This window comes from Megachile rotundata, chromosome 14 (assembly GCF_050947335.1).
Source record: "Megachile rotundata isolate GNS110a chromosome 14, iyMegRotu1, whole genome shotgun sequence".
Lineage (NCBI taxonomy): Eukaryota > Metazoa > Arthropoda > Insecta > Hymenoptera > Megachilidae > Megachile > Megachile rotundata.
In genome coordinates, this window is record NC_134996.1 from 7,208,386 (window position 1) to 7,232,607 (window position 24,222).

At 30.9% G+C, this 24,222-nt stretch overlaps 1 protein-coding gene across 5 annotated transcripts in view; it reads right to left on the reverse strand.

Annotated features, from left to right (window-relative positions):
- Positions 1–24,222, reverse strand: part of LOC100880043 (ADAM metallopeptidase with thrombospondin type 1 motif A) — a 199,145-nt gene that overhangs the window by 110,071 nt on the left and 64,852 nt on the right. For all 5 annotated transcript variants that reach the window (XR_013040449.1, XM_076539623.1, XM_076539624.1 and 2 more), the window contains exons 3-5: positions 24,070–24,195; positions 16,150–16,310; positions 13,324–13,449 (exon numbers count right to left, since the gene is read on the reverse strand). Coding sequence is in view for 4 of the 5 variants with exons in the window: in XM_076539623.1 (XP_076395738.1) it covers positions 13,324–13,449; positions 16,150–16,310; positions 24,070–24,195 (413 nt within the window). In the remaining variant the exon portion in view is untranslated. The remainder of the gene's footprint in view (positions 1–13,323; positions 13,450–16,149; positions 16,311–24,069; positions 24,196–24,222) is intronic.

Consider the following 24,222-nt stretch of genomic DNA (forward strand, 5'->3'; position numbering starts at 1 on the left):
TTTGAATTTAGAAGGATGGAACTTTAGAATGTTAAAACATTGCAATGTTGGGGCGTTGGAAGGTTAGAATTTTGCAAGGTTGGAACTTTTGAAGGTTGGAACATAGGGAAGGTTGGGATTTTAGAGAGTTGGAACAGTGGAAGGTTGGAACTTTGGAAGATTAAACCTTCGGATGATTCAAACTTTAGAAGATGAGTAGTTTGGAACGTTGAAATATTGCATGGTTGGGACTTTGGAATGTTAGAACTTTGCAAGGTTGGAATTTTGGAAAGTTGGAGCATTGCAATGTTGGGACTTTGGAAAATTAGAACTTTCGAAGATTGAGATGTTACAAAGTTGGAACTTTGGGAGGTTGAATCCTTGGAAGGTTAGAACTTTGAAAAATTGGAACTTGAGAGAAATAATAATTAGTGTGCGACCCCTCGAGCCAATTATTCTACCACCGAAAATACGTGTGCGGCGACCATTTTCTATTTTGATCAATTATGCAGTAGTTCTTCCAAACACGTCGGACTCTGTATGCGCCAACACGTGGGTTGACATCGGTACGTATAACCAACAGTAAGAGTTCATAACGTGTCATTGATGCCTCTTGGGTTACTTCTGATTGTGAGACTGTTCATATTTTTGATCAATCATTTGTTGATACCCAACACGATTATTGTCGAAGTATCGTCGTGAACGAGTTATAGAGTAATACTATAGTTGTATAGCAGTATATTTAACGTGATGTCACAATTGAATAACGTATGATTAAATAGAATAGTGGAATAGTGAACTGATATAATCATGGGAGAGTAATATAGCAATATTATAAAATATTAAAACAGTATAGTGGTGTGGGAATATAGCGGTATAGTAGTATAGTAGTATAGTAGCATAGTAGTACAGAAGTGTAGCAGTATAATAGTATAGTAGTATAGTAGTATAGTAGCATAGTAGTACAGTAGTATAGCAGTATAGTTTGTATAGTAGTATAGTAGTATAGTAGTATAGTAGTATAGTAGTATAGTAGTATAGTAGTATAGTAGTATAGTAGTATAGCAGTATAGCAATATAGTAGTATAGTAGTGTACCAGTATAGCAGTATAGTAGCATAGCAGTATAGTAGTATAGCAGTATAGTAGTATAGTAGTATAGTAGTATAATAGTATGGTAGTATAGTAGTATAGCAGTATAGCAGTATAGTAGTATAGTAGTATAGTAGTATAGTAGTATAGTAGTATAGTAGTATAGTAGTATAGTAGTATAGTAGTATAGCAGTATAGCAATATAGTAGTATAGTAGTGTACCAGTATAGCAGTATAGTAGCATAGCAGTATAGTAGTATAGCAGTATAGTAGTATAGTAGTATAATAGTATGGTAGTATAGTAGTATAGCAGTATAGCAGTATAGTAGTATAGTAGTATAGTAGTATAGTAGTATAGTAGTATAGTAGTATAGTAGTATAGTAGTATAGCAGTATAGCAGTATAGTAGTATAGTAGTGTACCAGTATAGCAGTATAGTAGCATAGCAGTATAGTAGTATAGCAGTATAGTAGTATAGTAGTATAGTAGTACAGTAGTACAGTAGCACAGTAGTATAGTAGTATAGTAGTGAATGCCACAATAGTATAATAATACTGCAAGTAGTATAGTAACGCAATAGTATAGTAGTAAAGTTGTGTAGTAATACAATAGTATAGTAACGCAACAGTATAACAGTACAATTGTGTAGTACAGTAATATAGTAGTACAGTACCACAATAGTATAATACTGCTGCAAGTAGTATAGTAATGCAATAGTATAATAGTACACTTATGTATTACCACAATAGTACACTAATGCAATAATACGTATAGCAGTATAGTAGTGAATCGAACATTTGTATAGTAATAGAATTGAATAATAAACAAGCAAAATAATAAAATAGTGCAATGTCACAATATTGAAATTGTGCAACAATAGTATAGTGTAACAATAAAATACTAAAATAGTGATACAATAAAATAATGAAACACTAAATTAATAAATATAGCACCGTAATAAAATAATTCTTATTCCAACAAGTCTATCAGAATATTTTGTACTGCGACTACTAAAAAGAGCATGACAAATTAGTAATAGCATATTAGCTCGTGCAATTTTTCCACGTGTGCCTCGTACAAAGCGTCATTGTCCATAAAATTACGTAAAAATTCGCACGCATTCGAAATCCAGTCATTCATCCATTATGTAAATCGAAAACACCATGAGTGTATCTGAATGAAACGTACGCTAGACAAAGGGGTTAATCCTTTCACTGCACCGTCCATTGCATAACAATCGCGAATCGATTGCTTAAATTTCATAACCTGTTATGTATTACTTATTGTTCAATTCTATGAATGGATTTGCCATTCACATCCTCCAATATCTCTATCTTGTTTTACGATTGTGAGATTAATTGACTGAGGTTGAATGGTTCATCAATATTTCTATTAACTTTTTAGTCATGTTCGAAAATAATGGAAAGAATTGTTTAAGTTTAAATAATTTATTTTTATTAAATCTACTTTTTTAAAATTAAAAAACGTCTACTTTTTTCAAATGAAGAAATGAAGAATTTTCAGAAAGGAAACCTCTTTTGTATTCATAATTTTTTTGAATATATTCTTGTCATTCAAAATTTAAATATTTTTGACAAACCAATAATCTTCAAAATTCTAAACAATAAATTTTCATAAGTTCTTAAATTTGTAGATTCTTTAAACTTGTACAGTTTTTTGGAGTCTCAAATTTTCGAGATATTGAAATTCAATTCACAATAAATTTCCTAACGAACATTCAATAAATATATAATTTAATCAAATGAATAATCCTACATCTACTTCTTTCTTCTTCTGAATTTTCAAATCAGTTTAAATAAAAAGAAAACTTTTCTCACTTTTCACTTTTTTTCCTAATCTAAGTCTAATAAAATTCAAAAAATTTCAAAAATTTCAAAATTTGATTTCAGCCCCTTAAGAAAATGTCTAAAGAAATAAACCTGTTTGTCCCCCGCGCGTAATAAATATGTCAGCCAGAACGAAGTAATTAACACGCATTCGGAGCTTTCATCGTCGGCAACATGGTCGCTAGATGCAAAAGAAATTGTAAAGCGCGAATATGCGAACAGAGAAAGAAAAGAAGACGCCTCGAGCTTGAAATAACTATGACTGTGTATGACCCAGTTCCACGTGGCCAGCTTCTTTGGCACGGTCATGGTCGCGAACGATACTGTTCTACTGATTCAATCATGGACGAATCGTAAATCTGCCTGTCTGTGTATCTATCTACTTGAGTTCAGGTGTAAAAAACACCTTGACTTATCTGAATGTGTCTGTGATACCACTTGACACTTGTTTGGACACTGAGAGTCTTTGGTGTCATTAACTTTTAATCGGTATAGCATTACGTGTACTGGGTGATAGGGAAATGTTTATCTAATGTATCTTGATTGATTTTTATTGATCATTCATATGGTGATACTGATATTGTTAATTGATATTATTAAGTTAGATTTGGTGATTATGTAATATTTGGTGAGATGTTGATTATGTTTTGGTAATTATTTATTTGGTAGTTAATTGAGATTTGGTAACTATTTATTGGGTAGCTGTTAATTGTAATTTGGTTAATTATCAATGAGATATCAATTTATAGCAATTTGTAAATTTTGGAATAAGTAGAATGATAGGAATTAGTAGAAATTTCAAACTATAGAAATTTTCGAATTTTTTGAACTATTTGAATTTTTCGATTTTTCAGTTTCCAAATTTTTTAAGCTTTAAATATTCGATTTTGATAATTTCGTCAGTGGTTTGGTTATTTGACAATTTGGTAATTTGGTAATTTGGTAATTTGGTAATTTAGTTATTTGGTAATTTGGTAATTTGGTAATTTAATAATTCAATAATTTCGAAATTTTGTAATTTCGCAATATTGTAAATTGGTAATTTGGTAACTTGGTAATTTGACAATTTTGTAAATTAGTAATTTGGTGATTTGGTAATTTGGAAATTCGGCAATTTTGTAAATTGGTAATTTGGTAATTTGGCAATTTTGTAAATTGGTAATTTGACAATTTTTTAAATTGGTAATTTGGTAATTTTGTAATTTGGTAACTTGGTAACTTGGCAAATTGGCAATTTTGTAAATTGGTAATTTGGTAACTTGGTAATTTGGCAAATTGGTAAATTGGTAAATTGGAAAATTAGTAAATTGGTAAATTGGTAAATTGGTAAATTGGTAAATTGGTAAATTGGTAAATTGGTAAATTGGTAAATTGGTAAATTGGTAAATTGGTAAATTGGTAAATTGGTAAATTGGTAAATTGGTAAATTGGTAAATTGGTAAATTGGTAAATTGGTAAATTGGTAAATTGGTAAATTGGTAAATTGGCAAATTGGTAAATTGGTAAATTGGTAAATTGGCAAATTGGCAAATTGGCAATTTTGTAAATTGGTAATTTGGTAACTTGGTAATTTGGCAAATTGGTAAATTGGCAAATTGGTAAATTGGTAAATTGGTAAATTGGTAAATTGGTAAATTGGCAAATTGGCAAATTGGCAAATTGGTAAATTGGTAAATTGGTAAATTGGTAAATTGGTAAATTGGTAAATTGACAATTTGGTAAATTAGTAAATTGGTAAATTGGTAAATTGGTAAATTGGTAAATTGACAATTTGGAAATTTTGTATATTGGTAATTTGGTAATTTGGTAATTTAGTCACTTCAAAATTTAGTAATTTATTACTATGGTAATTTGGTAGTTTGGCAATTTTGTAAATTGGTAATTTGGTAATTTGGTAATTTGGTCACTTGAACATTTATAAATTTTGTAATTTAGTACTATGGTAATTTGATAATTTAGTAATTTAGAAATTAATTAATTAATTTAGTAATTTTGAAAATTTAGAAATTTAGTAATTTAGTACTATAGTAATTTGGTTATTTAGCAATTGTGTAATTTGGTCATTTACTAATCTACAAATTTGGTACCCTATCAATTCAGTAATTTCGTAACTTGAAGCTTAATTTATTAATATTACCACCAAATTTAATTTCCACAAACAATAAAAAACCACTATTTCAAACAGTCCTCCACACCATACCACAAAAAATTGCAATTCCTCAAACAGTACAAAAATCCCCAAAAACTTGTCGAATCTCCACATTTGCGCAAACAAAATTCCCAAGAAATTTCAACATATCCAATCCTCAAAATTTCTTCATACTTATTTACACTCACTTTTCAACAAACACCTGTTCAACATCAAAAATGAAAAGTAACAGTACACCAGTTCAACGTCAACAATTACCAGAAAACATCAAAGAAATTCACCATATTCGCATTTATTCCTAAAATACTCGAAACAGAGAGCATGTGTTGATATTCAATTAATCGTCCGCGAAGGAGGAAGCTTGAATTATTCGGTGTCGTTAATCTTCGCGTTAAAAGTCAACGATAAATGCATCCTCGGTCGATTTCGCTTGAAAAACTGCAAATTTAACGTCGTTTGTGTATGATTTACGATTATGTCTTTTTCCACTCGTCAGTGAACTCCTTTCAAACGATATCCATTGCTTTTATTCCTCCCTTGACTCAAATATTCGAAGCTCGCACCGAGACGTCAAAATGGCGCGCGCTGTTTACGAAAATATCGCTTCTCAATGTAAAACTTGTCGTTAAATCTTCGCTTCACTATGAAAATTGTCGCTTTCATTCTTTCGATCTTCTTTCATGAAATGTTCTTTAACGAGATTTTCATTGTTCGTAAAATTTCATTCGTTTCGGATGTTTGCAGACTTTTAACATTTTTATTAGAAGTTCTTTTGTTTTGGAAGATAAAGTGCTTTGTAGGAAACTTTATTTCTATTTTAAGGTATACTGAGTGTTAGGGAGAAGGAAATTTTTCATTTTGAAATTTAAAGATTTAGAAATATAAAAAATTAGATAAATACTTAAACTAAAAGATTGGATGAATAGGAAATTTAAAAATGTAATAATTTATAACGAAATAAAATTAGAAATTTGCCAATTGATAAATTAAAATATTTATAAAATCATAAACATTTAAACTTCAAACCTCAAAACTTCACCAATCAAAAAATACAAAAATTGATAAATTTGATAATCTGAAAATATGAAACAAAGTACATTTTCGTCAAAAGAATAAATAAAAAAATGACAGCCTAAAAGATTAAATAAATAAATGACATCTCAAGAGACAAATTAAACAACTAAATAACAGTTCAGAATATTAAACAAACAAATGACAGTTGAAAAGACAGATTAAACAAATAAACGACAGTTTAAAAGACAGTCGAAATAAATGAGATTTTAAGACACCGTGAACGTTAAAACTAATTCAGTACGTGTTCTTTTGATCTCGCGGCCAAATAGAAATTCGTCACATTTATACAAATGGCATAAGTTCAGAAGAGAATGCAAGGAACGTGTCGTTGAACCTCTTGGCGAGGAAGTTCAAATTTCATTCATTAAATTCATCTGGGCCCCCCGGCGTCGCGTCGAAAATAGCCGTGCGAAAGAATACGAGATGCTCGTAAAAACACAACCGTAAACTTTTTTCAACGTGCACCATGGGAATGTGTACCCCCATGAAATTTGATGGTAGTCCGCACAATTTCGATCACGAAAATTCTGACTGGAATCTATGGAGCTGCGACTCCACTCTAATTTTTTGTACATTAACGACAGTTATAAATAAGTAATCTGACTGTTTTCAAGTTTTATTTATAGCAACAAATTTTGTTATACTTTCGTCAAAATGTCTAACACAGTTTATTGAAAGATTTGCAAGAATTTTGTTGAGGTTTGAAAATTTTATTCTTCTATATTTACTTCTTTAGTGTTCATTTTTAATTTAAAATTCTTTTTAATACCTATTATAACAATTGTATAATTCTTTGAAAAAAATAAACAAGTCTATAAAAGTTTTATTTAAATAAATAAGGTTTCACTATTTAATTTTTACTGCTCCACATTTTTAATTTAAAAGTGTGATATTTAATGTCTAGTATTAAAATCATAAGCTTCTTCATAAAAAATAAACAAGTCTACAGAAATTTTATTGAAATGCATGTCTCAATATTTTTCACTACTACACATTTTTAATTTAAAACTAAAATGTGTAATACTAGTTTAGGTTAGGTAAATAAATAACTTTTATTTAACCTAGTATTACAATTCTGTAAGTCTCAACAGAAAATAAAGTATAAAATATTTCGTAAAATATGAAAATCCTCGTCAGCGAGTAAACTCTGACAACAAAATGGCGTCCGCATCCTCGCAGCAATCGAGGCGTGAAAATATTTTTGTGAAACTTCTCTGTTATCGAAACGAGGCAGGATTTAGCTCGTTAGAGACTGTTCGCTATCTTTAGGTGTCCCTTAACGAATCGATAACGAATCCACGTTACAGGATGTAAGTTTAATTGGCAGGAGCTTGTAACCAGCGTCACAGAAAGCGTAAGTCTGCACGCTTTCCGATCGGGCCAGGCTGATTTATCGAGTCTCGACGGTTTCCTCGCTTTTTGCTCAACTTTTGAAAGCAGACGAACGAGAATCAAAGGTCGCCATAGAACAAGAAACGTTCGCGTTTCCGAGAACGAGTGTCCCACAGTTTTTAAATCATTTCCCAGACACGTTTCGATCGCGTTTTACGTTTTGATCTGAATCGCGTTTCTCTGGAAATTATACAACACGATGATAAATTATGGTTGAAACCACTGCCGGATTTAGCTACCGACAGACCCGAGGTGTTACACAATTTTTCGTTCCACATAAATCAATTATGCACGATAGAAAAACCGATTTGCATAGGAGAAAAACTAATTACGTGCACTGCTTGATTTCGATAAGGTAATATTAAGATAACAGTCCTGATATTCGTAATTGCAAATGCAATAATCAAAGTTGAAAATATGAAAATGAGTTCCAAAATAAGAAGTTGCAAATATAACAATAAAAGTTGAAATTCAAACTTGCAAACATAAAAATGATTCATAAAATATCAAAGTTGCAGATGTACAAATAACTAACAACATACAAAGTTGCAAACACAAAAATGATTTCAAAAATTCAAACTTGCAGATGTACAAATAAGTGACAACGTACAAAGTTGCAAATACAAATATAATTTATAAAAATTCAAAGTTAAAGATGTACAAATAAGTGACAACATACAAAGTTGCAAATACAAATACGATTTATAAAAATTCAAAGTTGCAGATGCACAAATATTTGACAACAGACAAAGTTGCAAATATAAAAATAACTCTCAATATTCAAAGTTGCAGATGAACAAGTAAGTATCAAGATACAAAGTAGAAAATATAAAAATAATTCTTCAAATTCAAAGTTGCAGATGAACAAGTAAGTTTCAAGATACAAAGTTGCAAATATAAAAATAATTCTTAAATTTCAAAGTTGCAGATGAACAAGTAAGTGACAAAATACAATGTTCCAAGTATAGGAATAACTTTTCCAAAGTTGCTAATCAACAAATAAGTGACAAAGAACAAATTTGCAAATATAATAATAATTCCCAAAATTCAATGCTGCACATGTACAAATAAGTTCCAAAATACGAATTTGCTGATGCCTAAATAAATGACATAATACAAAATTGCAAACATAATAATAAATATCCCGAAATTTAAAGATGCAGACGTGTAAATAGTAAATAAAATTAGAAGTTCAAAATTTAAGAATAAATCTGTCAAAAATCGAAGTTGCAAATATAGAGTTGCAAAGATAAAGATAGTTGCAAATATAGAATTGCAAAGATAAAGATAGTTGCAAATACAAAGTTGCAAACATAAAGATAGTTGCAAATGTAAGTCCAAAAGTTAAAGCTAAAATATAAAAATTAAAAATGCCAAAACTCGAAGATGTGAATCTAAAGGTGAAAATCCCAAAATTCAAAGCTGCATCGATAAAACTAAAAGTCCTAATTCAAAATTACGAATATAAAAAGAGAGTCCCAAAATTTGAACTTGCGAGCATAAAAATAGAAACGCAAAAGTCAAAGTTGCGAGTACAAAGAAAAAATCCGAGAACTCGATGCGACAAATAAGAGTAAGTCTGAAAATTCAAGTTGCGAACATAAAAATAAAAGTCTGAAACTTCCACTTCAAAAGACGATAAATCAAGGTTGAATAAAAAACAGCCTCCTACCCGTCTTCGAGCGGAGTTCAATAATTTCTGAACGCAGCAACATCTCAAGAACATTAAAAGGAAAGATCACATCTGTAAACGCACGAAATAAAACTTCCAGAATTTTCGTCTTCGTCCATGTTTATGCCCGAGTTTCTCCGAAGACAATATATCATCCCGTAATAACGAATGAAGTCACAGAATCTCGGGAGACAGAAATACACGCGCGTTCGAAAATATTGAATTTTCGCCACCGTTGCGAACGGTTTTCGCACCGCTGACTTTAAACTCGTCGCGTGGTTCTTAAATATTGACGGAACAGTCGCTGCAGGAAACACGTCGCGTAGTCGCCATTTGTGGAACCACGTTTCTGCTGGACGAAGACGAAACGGACAAGTTTAGAGGAACTCGTAAATCTCGACTGCTAGAAACATGCACGAATGACACGTAAATAATCGGTCGATGTACGACCTTCGGTTATTATTTTCCTTCCATGGAAATTCATGGTAAACCGGCGATCGGTGAACGTTGCTCGTTTCGAGGAATCGAATCTGCATTCGATGCAGCCTGCGAGAATTTATGGTCTGATCGTAAAAACTGATGATACAAAGTTTTTGATTGTTCGATCTTTTTTTGCAAAGTCAAAATATTTTCTGGATGTTGAAATTTATTATATTTACTGTTAATTTGACGTTTTTCGTCGTTAAAAAAATTTGTAGTGTTTTTACAAATAGTTATGTGGACATTTAGTGGTTTACAAAAAAATTAAGATTTTCGCAGATTTTATTTTTGTATTGCAAAATTATTTTCAGTTAATTTTGTGAGTCTTTTAATATTGTCAAGATTTAAAACAAAAAGAAATTCGTGTTAATCGTCATTGAGTTTCAATTCGAATTTTCTGAGAATAAGAAATTTGAATTAAAATCTCAGAAATTAAGTGTGCAGAAATTAAGTTGTAGTTGAGTAATTGAAATTTAGTTTCTATCCAACAAGTTTCAAGTAAAATTTTATGCAAGAAGGAAATTTTAGTTAAAATTTAAAATAATAATAATTTGAATTAAAAGTAGTTCAGTAAACTCTTGTTTCTGTCTATTAAATTTCAATTAAAATTTTAATAGCAAGGAGAGTTTCAATTAAAATTGTAGAAATTGTAGAAATTAAAATTGTAGAATTTGTAAAAAATGAAATTGTAGAAATTCTAGAATCTAAAATTGTAGAAATTGTAGAAATTAAAATTGTAGAATTTGTAAAAATTAAAATTGTAGAAATTCTAGAAACTAAAATTGTAGAAATTGTAAGAATTCAAATTGTAGAATTTGTAGAAATTAAAATGGTAGAAATTGTAAAAATTAAAATTATAGAAATTGTAGAAATTAAAATTGTAGAATTTGTAGAAATTAAAATTGTAGAAATTGTAGAAATTAAAATTGTAGAAACTGTAGAAATTAAAATAATGAAAATGTAGAAATTAAAATACCATTTGCATAATTAAATAAACAAAATGAAAACTTAACATAACTGAATGATAACTTAATCTCTGATTAAAACAAGTTCAAAATAACATCCAGTCCTATAATTCTTGAAATTCAATAATACTAAAAAACACATAAAAGATCTTTCAGTACCAATTTGCCAATCAAAGTATCACCAAGACGACAGACATATCATACATTATCCAATTAAATCGATTAATCATGATTGTCACGGGTATCAAACGCTACTTATAAGCTCGAGAGCTACTTTACCGAAAGAAAAACCAGTTACAAAGAGAATCCGACACCGTGAGAAATCGATTGGCAAGGAAAAACCACATCGAGATTCTCTGCCCAACTCGGTCGAGTTGTCGGGCGCCACTTTACCACACGTTTGCCAAGATAATCCGGAAACTCGTTCTAGCATTACCGTGGCAAATGTCCAATCTGAATTGTGTGCCACCTACTGACTTCGCTACGAAATGCGCGAAGAATGCGATCGTAAAAACACACGAGTGTCCACAATTATCCGAGTATTTATGCACACAGGTTTCTGTAATTAACACGTTTATTTCGGGTAAATCTTGTTTATAACGAGGTAATTGTTAATCGACCCACGAAGTATGATAAAAATAAATTTGTACAGGGTTTTTGCTTTTTGTCGAAGGTTATTGACACACTCTTTTTGTTAAAGTAAAGATGGTACAGGTTATATGGATTTTTAAAATCTTTATTGTGTGGGAAAAACACTGATATATGAATTCCACTTTTTTGTCAAACTTTGTCAATATACTTTATATTTATATTTATTTGTAAGAATGTAACATAGGATTTAAAAAATTATGACAAGGCAGCTTAATTCGACATCTTTTTCTTAAATATACTTTTCTTTATTTTAGTAAAGTTTGGTGGGGATAAACTGTATACTATATGCTACATCTTCTGACAAAGATTAAATTTCAATTTAAGATTACTTGAAGATTGACAATTATCTTATAATAGTTTGGTAAAAACTGATTACAGAAGTTGTCTAAAGTGAAATTCTAACTTGAGCTATGTCAATATCATACTTTGATTTTAGGTTAGGTTTTGAGTAACTTGAAAGTTAGTTGAACTCAAACGATGTTAAATTGGGAAAGTGATTCATTTTGTTTTCGCTATGTGCTAATTAGAATCATTCATCACTTGGGTAATATTACCTAGCGGGATATCTAGATTTTGGGTCGATTCTGAATCATCGATGCTGACGTGTGATAAAGATACAGAATGATGTGTCTAGTAATTTTGAGCACGGTCAGTGCTCAAAATAATTTGATCAGACAAGAATCAGTGTTATTTATAGCACAATTAAATCTAATCTAATTACACAGATTTGTTTGTGATAATCCTAAAATTAATAAAAGATTATAGTAATCAAGATTATACTGTAATAATCCTGATTTTAATTTTTATCGGTTTATGTTTGTATTAATTAATTTTTAAAATGAGTAATTAATAGTGACAAAATTAAAAATGAAAAATTGAATGTTCAAATTTAAATTAATAATAATTTGACTCTTGAACGAATTGCGGTACAATAATAATTTTAGTTCTATATTTTCGTGCAGCAAATTTCGAAATGTTTGCTGGAATATTATGGCCTATTTCCCAATTTCCCAATTTCCTAATTTCCCGATCTCCCAATTTCCCAATTTTCTAATTTCCCAATCTCCCAATTTCCCAATTTCTCAATTTCCAAATTCACCAATTTCCCAATTTCCCAATTTCCCAATTTTGCAATTTTCCAATTTCCCAATTTCCCAATTTCCCAATTTCTCAATTTCCAAATTCACCAATTTCCCAATTTCCCAATTTTCAAAATTTCCCAATTTCCTAATTTCCTAATTTCCCAATCCCCCAATTTCTCAATTTCCAAATTCACCAAATTCCCAATTACCCAATTTCTCAATTTCCAAATTCACCAATTTCCCAATTTCCTAAATTCCCAATCTCCCAATCTCCCAATTTCCCAATTTCCCAATTTCTCAATTTCCAAATTCACCAATTTCCCAATTTCCCCATTTCCTAATTTCCAAATCCCCCAATTTCTCAATTTCCAAATTCACCAAATTCACCAATTTCCCAATTTCCAAATTCACCAATTTCCCAATTTCCAAATTCACCAATTTCCCAATTTCCCAATTTCCCAATTTTGCAATTTTGCAATTTCCCAATTTCCCACTTGCCCGCTTTCCCAATTTCCCAATTTCCAAATTCCCAATTTCCATGTTTCTCAAATCTCCAAATCTAAATTGGGAAATGAGGAAATTGAAGCACATAAAACTGTGAATTCATAATTTTGACCAAGGAAATCTTATATCTGCTTCATAAAGTGATATCAGGATTATAATTGATTTGTTCCTTCGTTATCACAGTTACATAAAATTTAAAACATAATTTCTTGTATCAATCACCCTCGAACTGATCAAGCAACTTATCTACTCTTCTCATCATAATTAATTAGTAATCATCCTGTAATTTTTTATACCACTTACTCTCGAGCTGGTCAAGTACGTCATTAATGTTCCTTATCGCAGCTAATTAATAATCAACATGCACTGCTTTATACCTATCATTGATATGTTTTCGCGTACTATAGTTAATTAAGAATTAATTTAAACTGACTTACCATTCCATGGCAAAGACTGACACTGACCACTGAATTTGGATCATCGTCCACGGTTCCACTATAAAAGCAACCAATTTGATGGCCTGGGTGTACTTTTGTGGTGCTATTCTCTTTTATGTGGGTTATCTGCACAAGTAAAACGGAACTATATTATATTTCATTCAAAAATATTTTGAATTTAATGCATTGAGTAATACTGAATTTAGATTTGATTAATTAATACGCAATAATTCATATTGAATTAATACGCAATTAATCAATATATATTAATTAATTTTTATATTAATAATTGCATAATTAATATGCAATAACTTATATTGAATTAATATATGATTAACCGACATATAATAACTAATGTTTAATTAACTCTGAATTTATTTGACTGAATTAATAATAAATCCTGAATTTATCAAACTGCCTCATTAATTGATATTAAACACATTTGACTACATATGAAGTACACAGCATTAGTTATTAAAAATGAATTAAATTAAAACTAGTTGACTAACAAAAATCCTTTACTAAGCCAACATTGTACTCTGCCATTTTTATTAATACATCATCACAAAACAAATCTCCATACACTAAAGAGCATAAAACTATACATAGAAATTTTCACAAACATCAGTAATAATAATCTACACGCAAATGATTAGTAAACCATGTAATCCGGGCAGTTTTTCAATAGAAGTTAATAGGAACAAGAAATAACGATCATCATTAAGAACAATGATGATCCACTTTCTTACTTTCCCAATTTCCTAATTTCCCAATTTCCCAATTCACCAATTTTTCACTTTCCCAAATTCCCAATTTTCCACTGTCTCAATTTCCCAATTTCCCAATTTCCCAATTTCTTAATTTCCTAATTCACCAATTGTCCACTTTCACAATTTCCCATTCCACCAATTTTTCACTTTCCCAATTTCCACATTTTCCACCTTCTCAATTTCCAAATTTCCCAATTTCCCTATTCACCACTTTCCCACTTATCCAATTTCCCAATTTCCCAATTTCCTAATTTCCTAATTTCCCAATTTCCCAACTTCCCAACTTCCCAACTTCCCAACTTTCCAATTTCCCAATTCACCAATTCACCAATTTCCCAAATTTCCAATTTTCCACTGTCGCAATTTCCCAATTTCCCAATTTCTTAATTTCCTAATTCACCAATTGTCCACTTTCACAATTTCCCATTCCACCAATTTTTCACTTTCCCAATTTCCAAATTTTCCACCTTCTCAATTTCCCAATTTCCCAATTCCCCAATTTCTCAATTTCCCAATTCACCACTTTCCCAATTTCCCAATTTCCCAATTCACCAATTTCCCAATTTCCCAGTTTCCGAATTTCCCAATTACCTAATTCACCAATTTCCTCATTTCCCAATTTCCTAATAAACAATTAATAAACAGCTAACAAATAAAAAAGCTCCATAACAAGTAAAAATGGGATTCCACTATGGTCAAGGTAAAATATGTCCAAATAAAATTGCCATCAAGCTTGTATATAAATACATTGTATAAAAGGATGTCGCGCAATTTGCATGGCCGATATTCGCGATAAACAATTGAAAAACGTAAAGATGGTGGGCGAAACAGCTTTTAACGCCTGGTCTATCGCGATGAACACCGCGAAGAACATTATGCAAAGTCTTAACGCTGTTCGTCCACGATAATATCGGCTGCATTAGCATAGTAATAACGAGAAACGTAAGATAACTTTTCCGTTGATAAACGTAATAGCATTAGCGGCAATAAACACCTATATCTCTGACGATCAAAACGACGATCGCCAGATTGAATTATCACTTTCACGATAGCGGTTCAATAAACTCCGGCTGGAGGAACGAGTTTATGAATCAATAGGAAAATGGGAGGGAAGATTGTGTACACTCGGGTGCAACGTTCGTTTTCGTTGGATGGGCACATTTATCTGAATTTGGAAATTTTCTTATTTGAAAATTGTATTTGAGGTTTGTGAAGGATTTGACGTAAAGATTTTCAATTTTCTAATTTCCCGTGCTTTAATCTTCCAATCTTCTAATCTTGCAATTTTGTAATTTTGTAATTTTGTAATTTTCCAATTTTGTAATTTTCCAATTTTTCAATTTTCCACTTTTCCACTTATTCACTTTCCCAATTTCGCAATTTCCTAATTCACCAATTTCCTACTTTCAGAATTTCCCAATTTCCCAATTTTCCAATTTTCCAATTTTCCAATTTTCCAATTTACCAATTTACCAATTTTCCAATTTTCCAATTTTCCAATTTTCCAATTTCCCAATTTCCTAATTTATCAATTTACCAATTTTACAATTTCCTCAATCACCAAATTCCTAATTTCCTAATTTCTCAATTTCCCAATTTCCTAATTCCCAAGTCCCATGTTTCTCGAATTTCTAAGTCTCTAAATCTCCAAACTTCCAAATTTCCAAATCTTCAAATTTTTCACATCCCCAAATCTTCAAATCTCCAAACCTTCAAATTTCTCACATCCCCAAATCCCTAAATCTAGAATCCTCAAGTCCCCAAATCTCCAAACCTTCACAAATTTCTCAAATCCCCAAATTTTCCAAACCTCCAAATCCAGAAATCTCCAAATTTCTCACATCCCCAAATTCTTAAATCTAAAACCCCCAATTCCCAAATCCCCAAATTTCCCAGATCTTCAAATCCAGAAATCTCCAAATCCCCAAAACCCTAACAAATCGTCTAACTTTCAAATGTCCAAATATTTGTCAAAAGTCAAGCCAGGTCACTTCTTTCACCTTGATCGCTATATTTTTTTCGTAGGAAAGGTAAATTTGTCATTGACTGTACGTACTCTGATATTCGGTGATACAAAGCTGGAATCATGAGCGAGGCGTAAACGAAAGCGTCTTCCGAAGGCGGTGAACTCGTACTGAGGGTGAGGATCCCATATCTCGGCTGTGGCATGACGAAAATGGCCACTGTGATGCCTTATAGCCGTTGAAAATTTCTCGGCTGTAAACAAATGTATTTACTTTCTTAGTTACACATATTTGTTTATTAGAAATAAATTTCTTAAAAATTCTCCTTTCAATTCATTACTCTACTTTCTTCTTATGTACTGTGTGCATATATTTTCGTGTAAGAATATAGTTTTTTGAGAGTATCGATACTGTTGTTGTTTAAACATTTTATTACCTTATTATTTTGCGGTCTTATTTATTTGTTATCTTATTTACTGGTTCGCTGTTTTATTATTTTATTATTTTGGTATTACTTTTTTAGTGGTTTATTATTTTAGCTCACTATCTCAGTAATTGACAATTATTGCTATTTTATCATTGGCGTCGTTTTGTTTTTGTAGTTAATATTTTACTGTTTTACTGTTTTCCTACGTTGTGGTTTTGCTACTTTAATAGTTTACTGTTTTATGTTACAATTTTACTATTTCTCTGTTTTATTAGTTTACTACTTTATGAATGTACTATTTCAATATTTTGTTGTTTTACTATTTTACAATTTACTGTTTCACTATTTTATTAATTTACTACTTGATGATTTGATTATTTCACTATTTTATTAATTTATTACCTTGCAATTTTACTATTTCAGTATTTTGTTGTTTTATTATTTTACAATTTTACTATTTCACTATTTTATTAATTTATTACCTTGCAATTTTACTATTTCAGTATTTTGTTGTTTTATTATTTTACAATTTTACCATTTCACTATTTTATTAATTTATTACCTTGCAATTTTACTATTTCATTATTTTGTTGTTTTATTATTTTACAATTTTACCATTTCACTATTTTATTAATTTACTACCTTACAATTCTACTATTTCACTATTCTGCTGTTTTACTATTTTACAATTTTACTACCACATTATTTATTGTTCTCGCCATCTGACCGCCTCCCGCAAAAGATTCATTGTTGCAACTTTGCGAAACCATTCTACCATTCTCTATGCCCACACTTGCTTTATTTCTCCTTTTTTTCTCACCGTGTATATTGTAATTAACTTGTCTCTTGTCGTCGAGATAAGCCGACACTGAATCATAAATGCTGAAGAAAGAACTGTTATTAACTCTTATTACCGTTGTCCATTTGTGAAAGGTAGTGTATGTCGCAAATAACATGTTGCGTTTTCATATACATAAAAAGTTTATAACTTCATGATATACATACATGTAGAAATGGTTATGTAAACAATTAATCAGGCCTCATATCTGTGTTATAGCAAGACGCGATCTATAATATTTCAAAACGTACAAAGTCTAGCAAAAGTATAACGAGGTATAGGCAACTTCATTTATAGGTTATGAATGTGAGGTTGATATTATATGAATTTGTAGCATGAAGTTTTATTGAAAATGTCCATACAAAAATTTCGTTCATATACGTGACACAAAATGGCTGATTGACAATTATAACATCATAACCTTATAACATTATAACATACTATAAGAATATAACCTACAAATATATAAATCATAACCTATAACCAATAAAATAATGTTCATACTGAATAAATTTAAAGTATAAAGTTTAATGAAAATGTCAATACAAAAATTTAGTCCATGTACATATTATAAAATGGCTGACAAACAATTATAACATCATAACCTATAAGTATATAACCTACAAATACATAAATCATACCTATAACCAATAAAATAGTATTCATAATGCATCAATTTAAAGTATGTAGTTTCATGAAAATGCCTATACAAAAATTTAGACCATGTACATAACACAAAATGGCTGGAAGACAATTATAACATGATAACCTATAAATGTCTCAAAATAGTGTTTATACAGTATGAATTTAAAATATGAAGTTTAATAAAATTGTTCATACAAATATTTCGTCCATGTACATAACACAAAATAGCTGACAGACAATTATAACATCATAACCTATAAATTTCTTAAAATACAGTATGAATTTAAAGTACGAAGTTTAATGGAAATGCCTATACAAAAATTTGGACCATGTACATAACACAAAATGGCTGGCAGACAATTATAACATGATAACCTATAAATGTCTCAAAATGTTGTCCATACTACATGAACTTATGACATGGAGTATAATGAAAATGTTCATGTAAAAATATCGTTCCTGTACATAATACAAAATGATTGATGTACAGTTATAGCAATCAGTCATCTGTTAAAATTACTGTAGACAAGTCTGACTCGTGATGCACTCACAAATGTGACAAATCTAATTCCATTTTATAATACGTTTTAGTTTGATTTTTAAGTCCAATTATATTTGTAAAGTCAAGGATCATTGAATACAGAATTGTTATAAGTCTTCAACTTCATTTATTTGTTCTAACTCTTAGGTTCAACTAACTTCTTTAGGTTCTAACTCCTTGTTCTAACTCTTTATTATCTGACAAATAAATCATACAAGAGCTAATAGCTACTTCATATTATTCCATTATCTCAATAATTTGTTGTAGATTTATATTAGTAATAACTCAAGACAAGTTGCTGTTGAAATTACAGTAAATATTTACCAAATTTCCAAATTCCCATATACCCAAGCTTCCAAATTTCCAAGTTTTCCAATTTCCAAATCTCTAAATTCCCTAAGCCCCTAATTTCCTAATCCTCTAATTCCCTAATCCCAAATTCCCAAATTCCCAAATCCCCAAATTCCCAAATTCCCATATTTCCAAGTTTTCAAATTTCCAAATTTCCAAATTTCTAAATTCCCTAACCCCCTAATTCCCTAATTCCCTAATCCCATATTCCCAAATTCCCAAATCCCCAAATCCCCAAATCCCCAAATCCCCAAATCTCCAAATCTCCAAATTCCCATATTTTCAAGTTTCCAAATTTCCAAATTTCCAAATTTCTAAATTCCCTAACCCCCTAATTCCCTAATTCCCTAATCCCATATTCCCAAATTCCCAAATCCCCAAATCCCCAAATCCCCAAATCCCCAAATCTCCAAATCTCCAAATTCCCATATTTTCAAGTTTCCAAATTTCCAAATTTCCAAATTTCCAAATTTCTAAATTCCCTAACCCCCTAATTCCCTAATTCCCTAATCCCATATTCCCAAATTCCCAAATCCCCAAATCCCCAAATCCCCAAATCTCCAAATCTCCAAATTCCCATATTTCCAAGTTTCCAAGTTTCCAAATTTCCAAATTTCCAAATTTCCAAATTTCCAAATTTCTAAATTTCTAAATTTCTAAATTTCTAAATTTCTAAATTTCTAAATTTCTAAATTTCTAAATTTCTAAATTTCTAAATTTCTAAATTTCTAAATTTCTAAATTTCTAAATTTCTAAATTTCTAAATTTCTAAATTTCTAAATTTCTAAATTTCTAAATTTCTAAATTTCCAAATTTCTAAATTTCTAAATTTCTAAATTTCCAAATTTCTAAGTTTTCAAATTTCCAAATTTTTAAATTCCCAAACCCCCTAATTCCCTAATTCCCTAATCCCATATTCCCAAATTCCCAAATCCCCAAATTTCCAAACTCTCTAGTGCCCAAATTTCCAAACTCTCCAATTCCAAAATTCTCAAATCCCCAAAATTTCCCATCTTCAAATCCCTCAAACTTCCCAACCTCATTTCAAACGTGGGAAATACTAATAAAAAAATGTAGACTTATATTAGTAATAACTCAAGATAAGTTGCTGTTGAAATTACAATAAATACTGTGGGAAATATTAGTAAAAAGAATGTAGGAAGGGTGAAGTAAGGGTAGTATGACCAGCGAAAATTAATAGTCACGCGAACGAGGAACAGTTAATGAAACGGTAGCCTTTACCGTAAAACACGTTTCATGGTGAGACGAGAAACTAGATAGGTGAATGTGGTTAAAGAAAAAGGGTCGGTTGAACGGTAAAAGCGAGACGAAGCTCGCCATTAATGCGACATTGCGACACCTGCGTTTTGTCATGCATTAATCAACTCGCTGTTTCATCAAGTTTGCGTCGGTATATACCTCTATAAATGACACAAGCTTTACACCTTGTTATTTAAAGATGAAGATACCTGTTCTCTACTCTTCCTTGGTCATTTCTCTTTAAATTCGCTTTGAAACTTCACCATTTTTATGAGCCAGGTTAAACAGGTATTACTACCGTTATTGAATGTTAGAGGTGATGATTTACTATTTATGGATGGAAGATTATGTCATTTGTGTAAAATAAATTGTTATTGTAAGTCGCGGATATTGGCTGTTAAAAATTTATGAGGCAAGCGTGGAAACTGATTGATCGTCAAGCCGATGTAGAGATGCTAAGTTTATAAATTTTCAAGCTTTCAAATATTTAGGTTTCTGTTTTTATGTTTTGGAACTTTTTTAATTTTTAAAGTTACGAAATTTAGAATTCTCAAGATTCGAAATTAAGTTTTTACGGTTTCCAAATTTCTAAATTCTCAAATTTCCAAATTTCCAAGTTTCCAAGTATTCCAAGTTTCCAAGTTCCTAGTTTCCAAGTTTCCAAGTTTCCAAGTTTCCAAATTTCCAAATTCTCAAATTTCCAAGTTTCCAAATTTCCAAATTTCCAAGTTTCCAAATTTTCAAGTTTTCCAGTTTACAAATTTCTAAATTCTCAATTTTCCAAGTTTACAAATTTCCAAATTCTCAAATTTCCAAGTTACCAAATTTCCAAATTCTCTAATTTCCACGTTTCCAAATTCCCAAATTCCCAAATTTCCAAGTTTCCAAGTTTCCAAGTTTCCAAATTTCCAAATTTCTAAGTTCCCTAACCCTCTAATTCCCTAATTCCCTAGTTCTCTAATTCTCTAATCCCCATATTCCCAAATCTCCAAATCCCCAAATCCCCAAATCCCCATATTCCCAAATCCCCAAATCCCCAAACCCCAAAATTCGCAAGTTTCCAACCTCTCCAGTCCCCAAATTCCCAAATTTCCGAGCTCTCCAATTCCAAAATTCTCAAATTCCCAAATTTCCCCTCTTCAAATCCCTCAAACTTCCAAATCTCACTTCAAACGTCATAACCTCCGAAATTCCAAATCCCCAAATCCTCAAATTTAAAAAATTTCCCCATCAATGACCCCATCCAAAAAATCATCAAAAAAACTCTAAAAACCAAAAATATCTATACCCAAATAAAAATCCTAGTTACGCCAATGAATTCATCCCCGCCATACTAGTATCTAAAGTTGGATGAACGATTACGTTCCAAAAAGAGTGAAAATTCCCGAGAGCGAGAATGCACGACTGACGAGCGACATATTCTCAACCGACGGCTCTGTAATCCAACGAAGAGTAGATTTACGCTTCCGAGAAGCGAGATCGCAGATCGATGCGAAGCGATCGCGTCCTTTATAAATATCTGGTTCCGCTCGCGTCGCTTCGTCTGCTTTTTATCTGCTGGTAGAACGTGCATGAGTCTTCTCTTCGTCTCGCACAATCGAGAGCTTAACGAGGTGAACGTGATCCTGATAAAAGGTGGTTGGCTACGCTTCGAGAATCGTGCGTACACGTTCCGTCGTTGGAATTTATCCGAACGCATCGTGCTCTAATTGCGCTAATTTGAATTTGGCGCGCGCCTCGCGTGCCTCGAGTTCGTAGTGATGGCTATGAGTCGCGCGCGAGTTCAAGTTACATTTTACATTCTGTTCATTCTTGAATTAAAAGATGATTATGTACTTTCGGTATATTTATTAAATTATATTAATTCATTTATTAAATAAATATTCATAGAACAATATATGTTATTAAAGCAATTTATTTGATATTTCTTTTAGATGTACTTCAGGTTGGACATTAAATGTTTCAGGTTTAAAGTATTACAATTTTTTTTAATAATTTAACCTATTGAAGTTTACTTTCGTTAGAAAATTAGTTTTCCTAATATTTAAAGAGAAGCTGTATTATTTTATCTTAGTTAATCTTGCTTGTCGATATTTGTTGTTATTAATTTAAGTTTCATTTTCTTTCTTCTTTTAATGTTTATAGTAAATAACTACTTGCATTATAAATAACTGTTTTTCATCGGCTTTATGAAACTTCCCTGATGTTCTATACTGATTTGAATTTCTTCTTACTCTTTAGCAATTATTTTTAAATTGCAAGGTTTTCAAATTGCAAAATAGTACAATTCTTTTACGAGAATTTCGAAGTTAAGTTTGATTTAAAAATAAAAACAGCTCTTACGATCTAAATCTGAAGATTAATCAGCAAATAACCGTATACTGCTAATCTTCTCATCTAATCTTGACATCCTGTATTTCATGTCATCTCATCAATTGTTTTCGAATAAATTATTCTAATTTCTTTGTTCTTAACGAATGCAAATGAACACCCTTCTCAATAGACCTTTTTTATACCCGTCTATTACCAGGAAGTACGATTCTAAATTCCGAAGGACATAACAGTATTATCAATAACGATGCTTCGTAATTATCATTTTTTTCAAATTACCTTGAAACACGATCCAGCAACAGTATCCAGCGAGCATCGTTCGAATGACAGTTGGCAATTACTTTGGTCCCACAATCGGCAGGGATGCCACTTACTTATTGACAATCATTCTAACGGTGTTTTACACGCAGTCCGCGGTGAGTGTTACATAATTTTGTTGACCGAAACTTCCGGGTTTAGATCGTAATCTATGAGAAAATTTATTCCGACGTTTGACCCGCATTTCAACCAGCTCCGTGTCAGAGGACCGATACTGTGAAAGCCTTGAAACACGTTGTATAAGTCTCTCTCTCTCTCGAAAATTTCTGTTTCGCGGTGTTTACATGCGCAGGTTTCAAATACCGAATGATAGGCTCGGAATATTTTGGATAGTTGTGTCATAGATATTTTCTTGGATAGTGAACGGGATATGTTCGTTTGTTGAGGAGAAATTTTATTTGGATGTATCGTGAGAACTTGGTGTAGGGCAATGTTTCATGAGAATTGTTTTATGATCGATGATAGTTGTGGTGGAAGATGTGATGATTGAAGTTTGATTATGTTGGGGTAGAAATGACTGAATTAGTTTTATGGGTGGATGGAGTAAATGGATTGATTCTTTTAATATTTTAGTGGAATATTTACTGTGTTGCTTTTCTTCGGTGCTGTTTCGAATGTGGGCTTTCATTGTATTACTATTTTCGATATACTGGTACTAGTTTATTAGTTTACTAGTTTACTATTATACTAGTTCCATATTTTACTAATTTACTATTTTACCATTTTAATATTTTACTAGTTTATTACTTTACTAGTTCAATAGTTTATTAGTTCACTATTTTACCATTTTAATACTTTACTAGTTTATTACTTTACTATTTCAGTATTTTACTAGTTTACTATTTTACCATTTTAATACTTTACTAATTTACTATTGGATTAGTTCAATATTTTACTAATTTACTATTTTACCATTTTAATATTTGACTAATTTACTATTTTACCATTTTAATATTTGACTAGTTTACTATTAGACTAATTCAATATTTTATTTTATTCAATATTTTATTTTATTTTATTACTATTTGCCATTTTGCCATTTTAACATTTTACTATTTTACAATTTTACAATTTTACCACTTTACCATTTTACCATTTTACCATTTTACCATTTTACCATTTCACCATTTCACCATTTTACCATTTTACCATTTTACCATTTTACCATTTTACCATTTCATCATTTTACCATTTTACCAATTCATTATTTAACAATTTCACTCTCTCATTTTTCCACAATTGTACTATTTACCCATTCCATCATTTCAGTACTTCAAATTTAATCACTATTATCAACTTACGTGGATCCTCATACTGATTTTCGCTGATCTTCATTAAATTGACATATTCCAAATCTGGTTGTTTGGAGGATTTCTCTTTCGCGAGTTCATCCTGCTTCTCTGAAGTCTTCTTCACCTTAGGTGTCACTGTAACAATAAAAATGTCTTGATCAG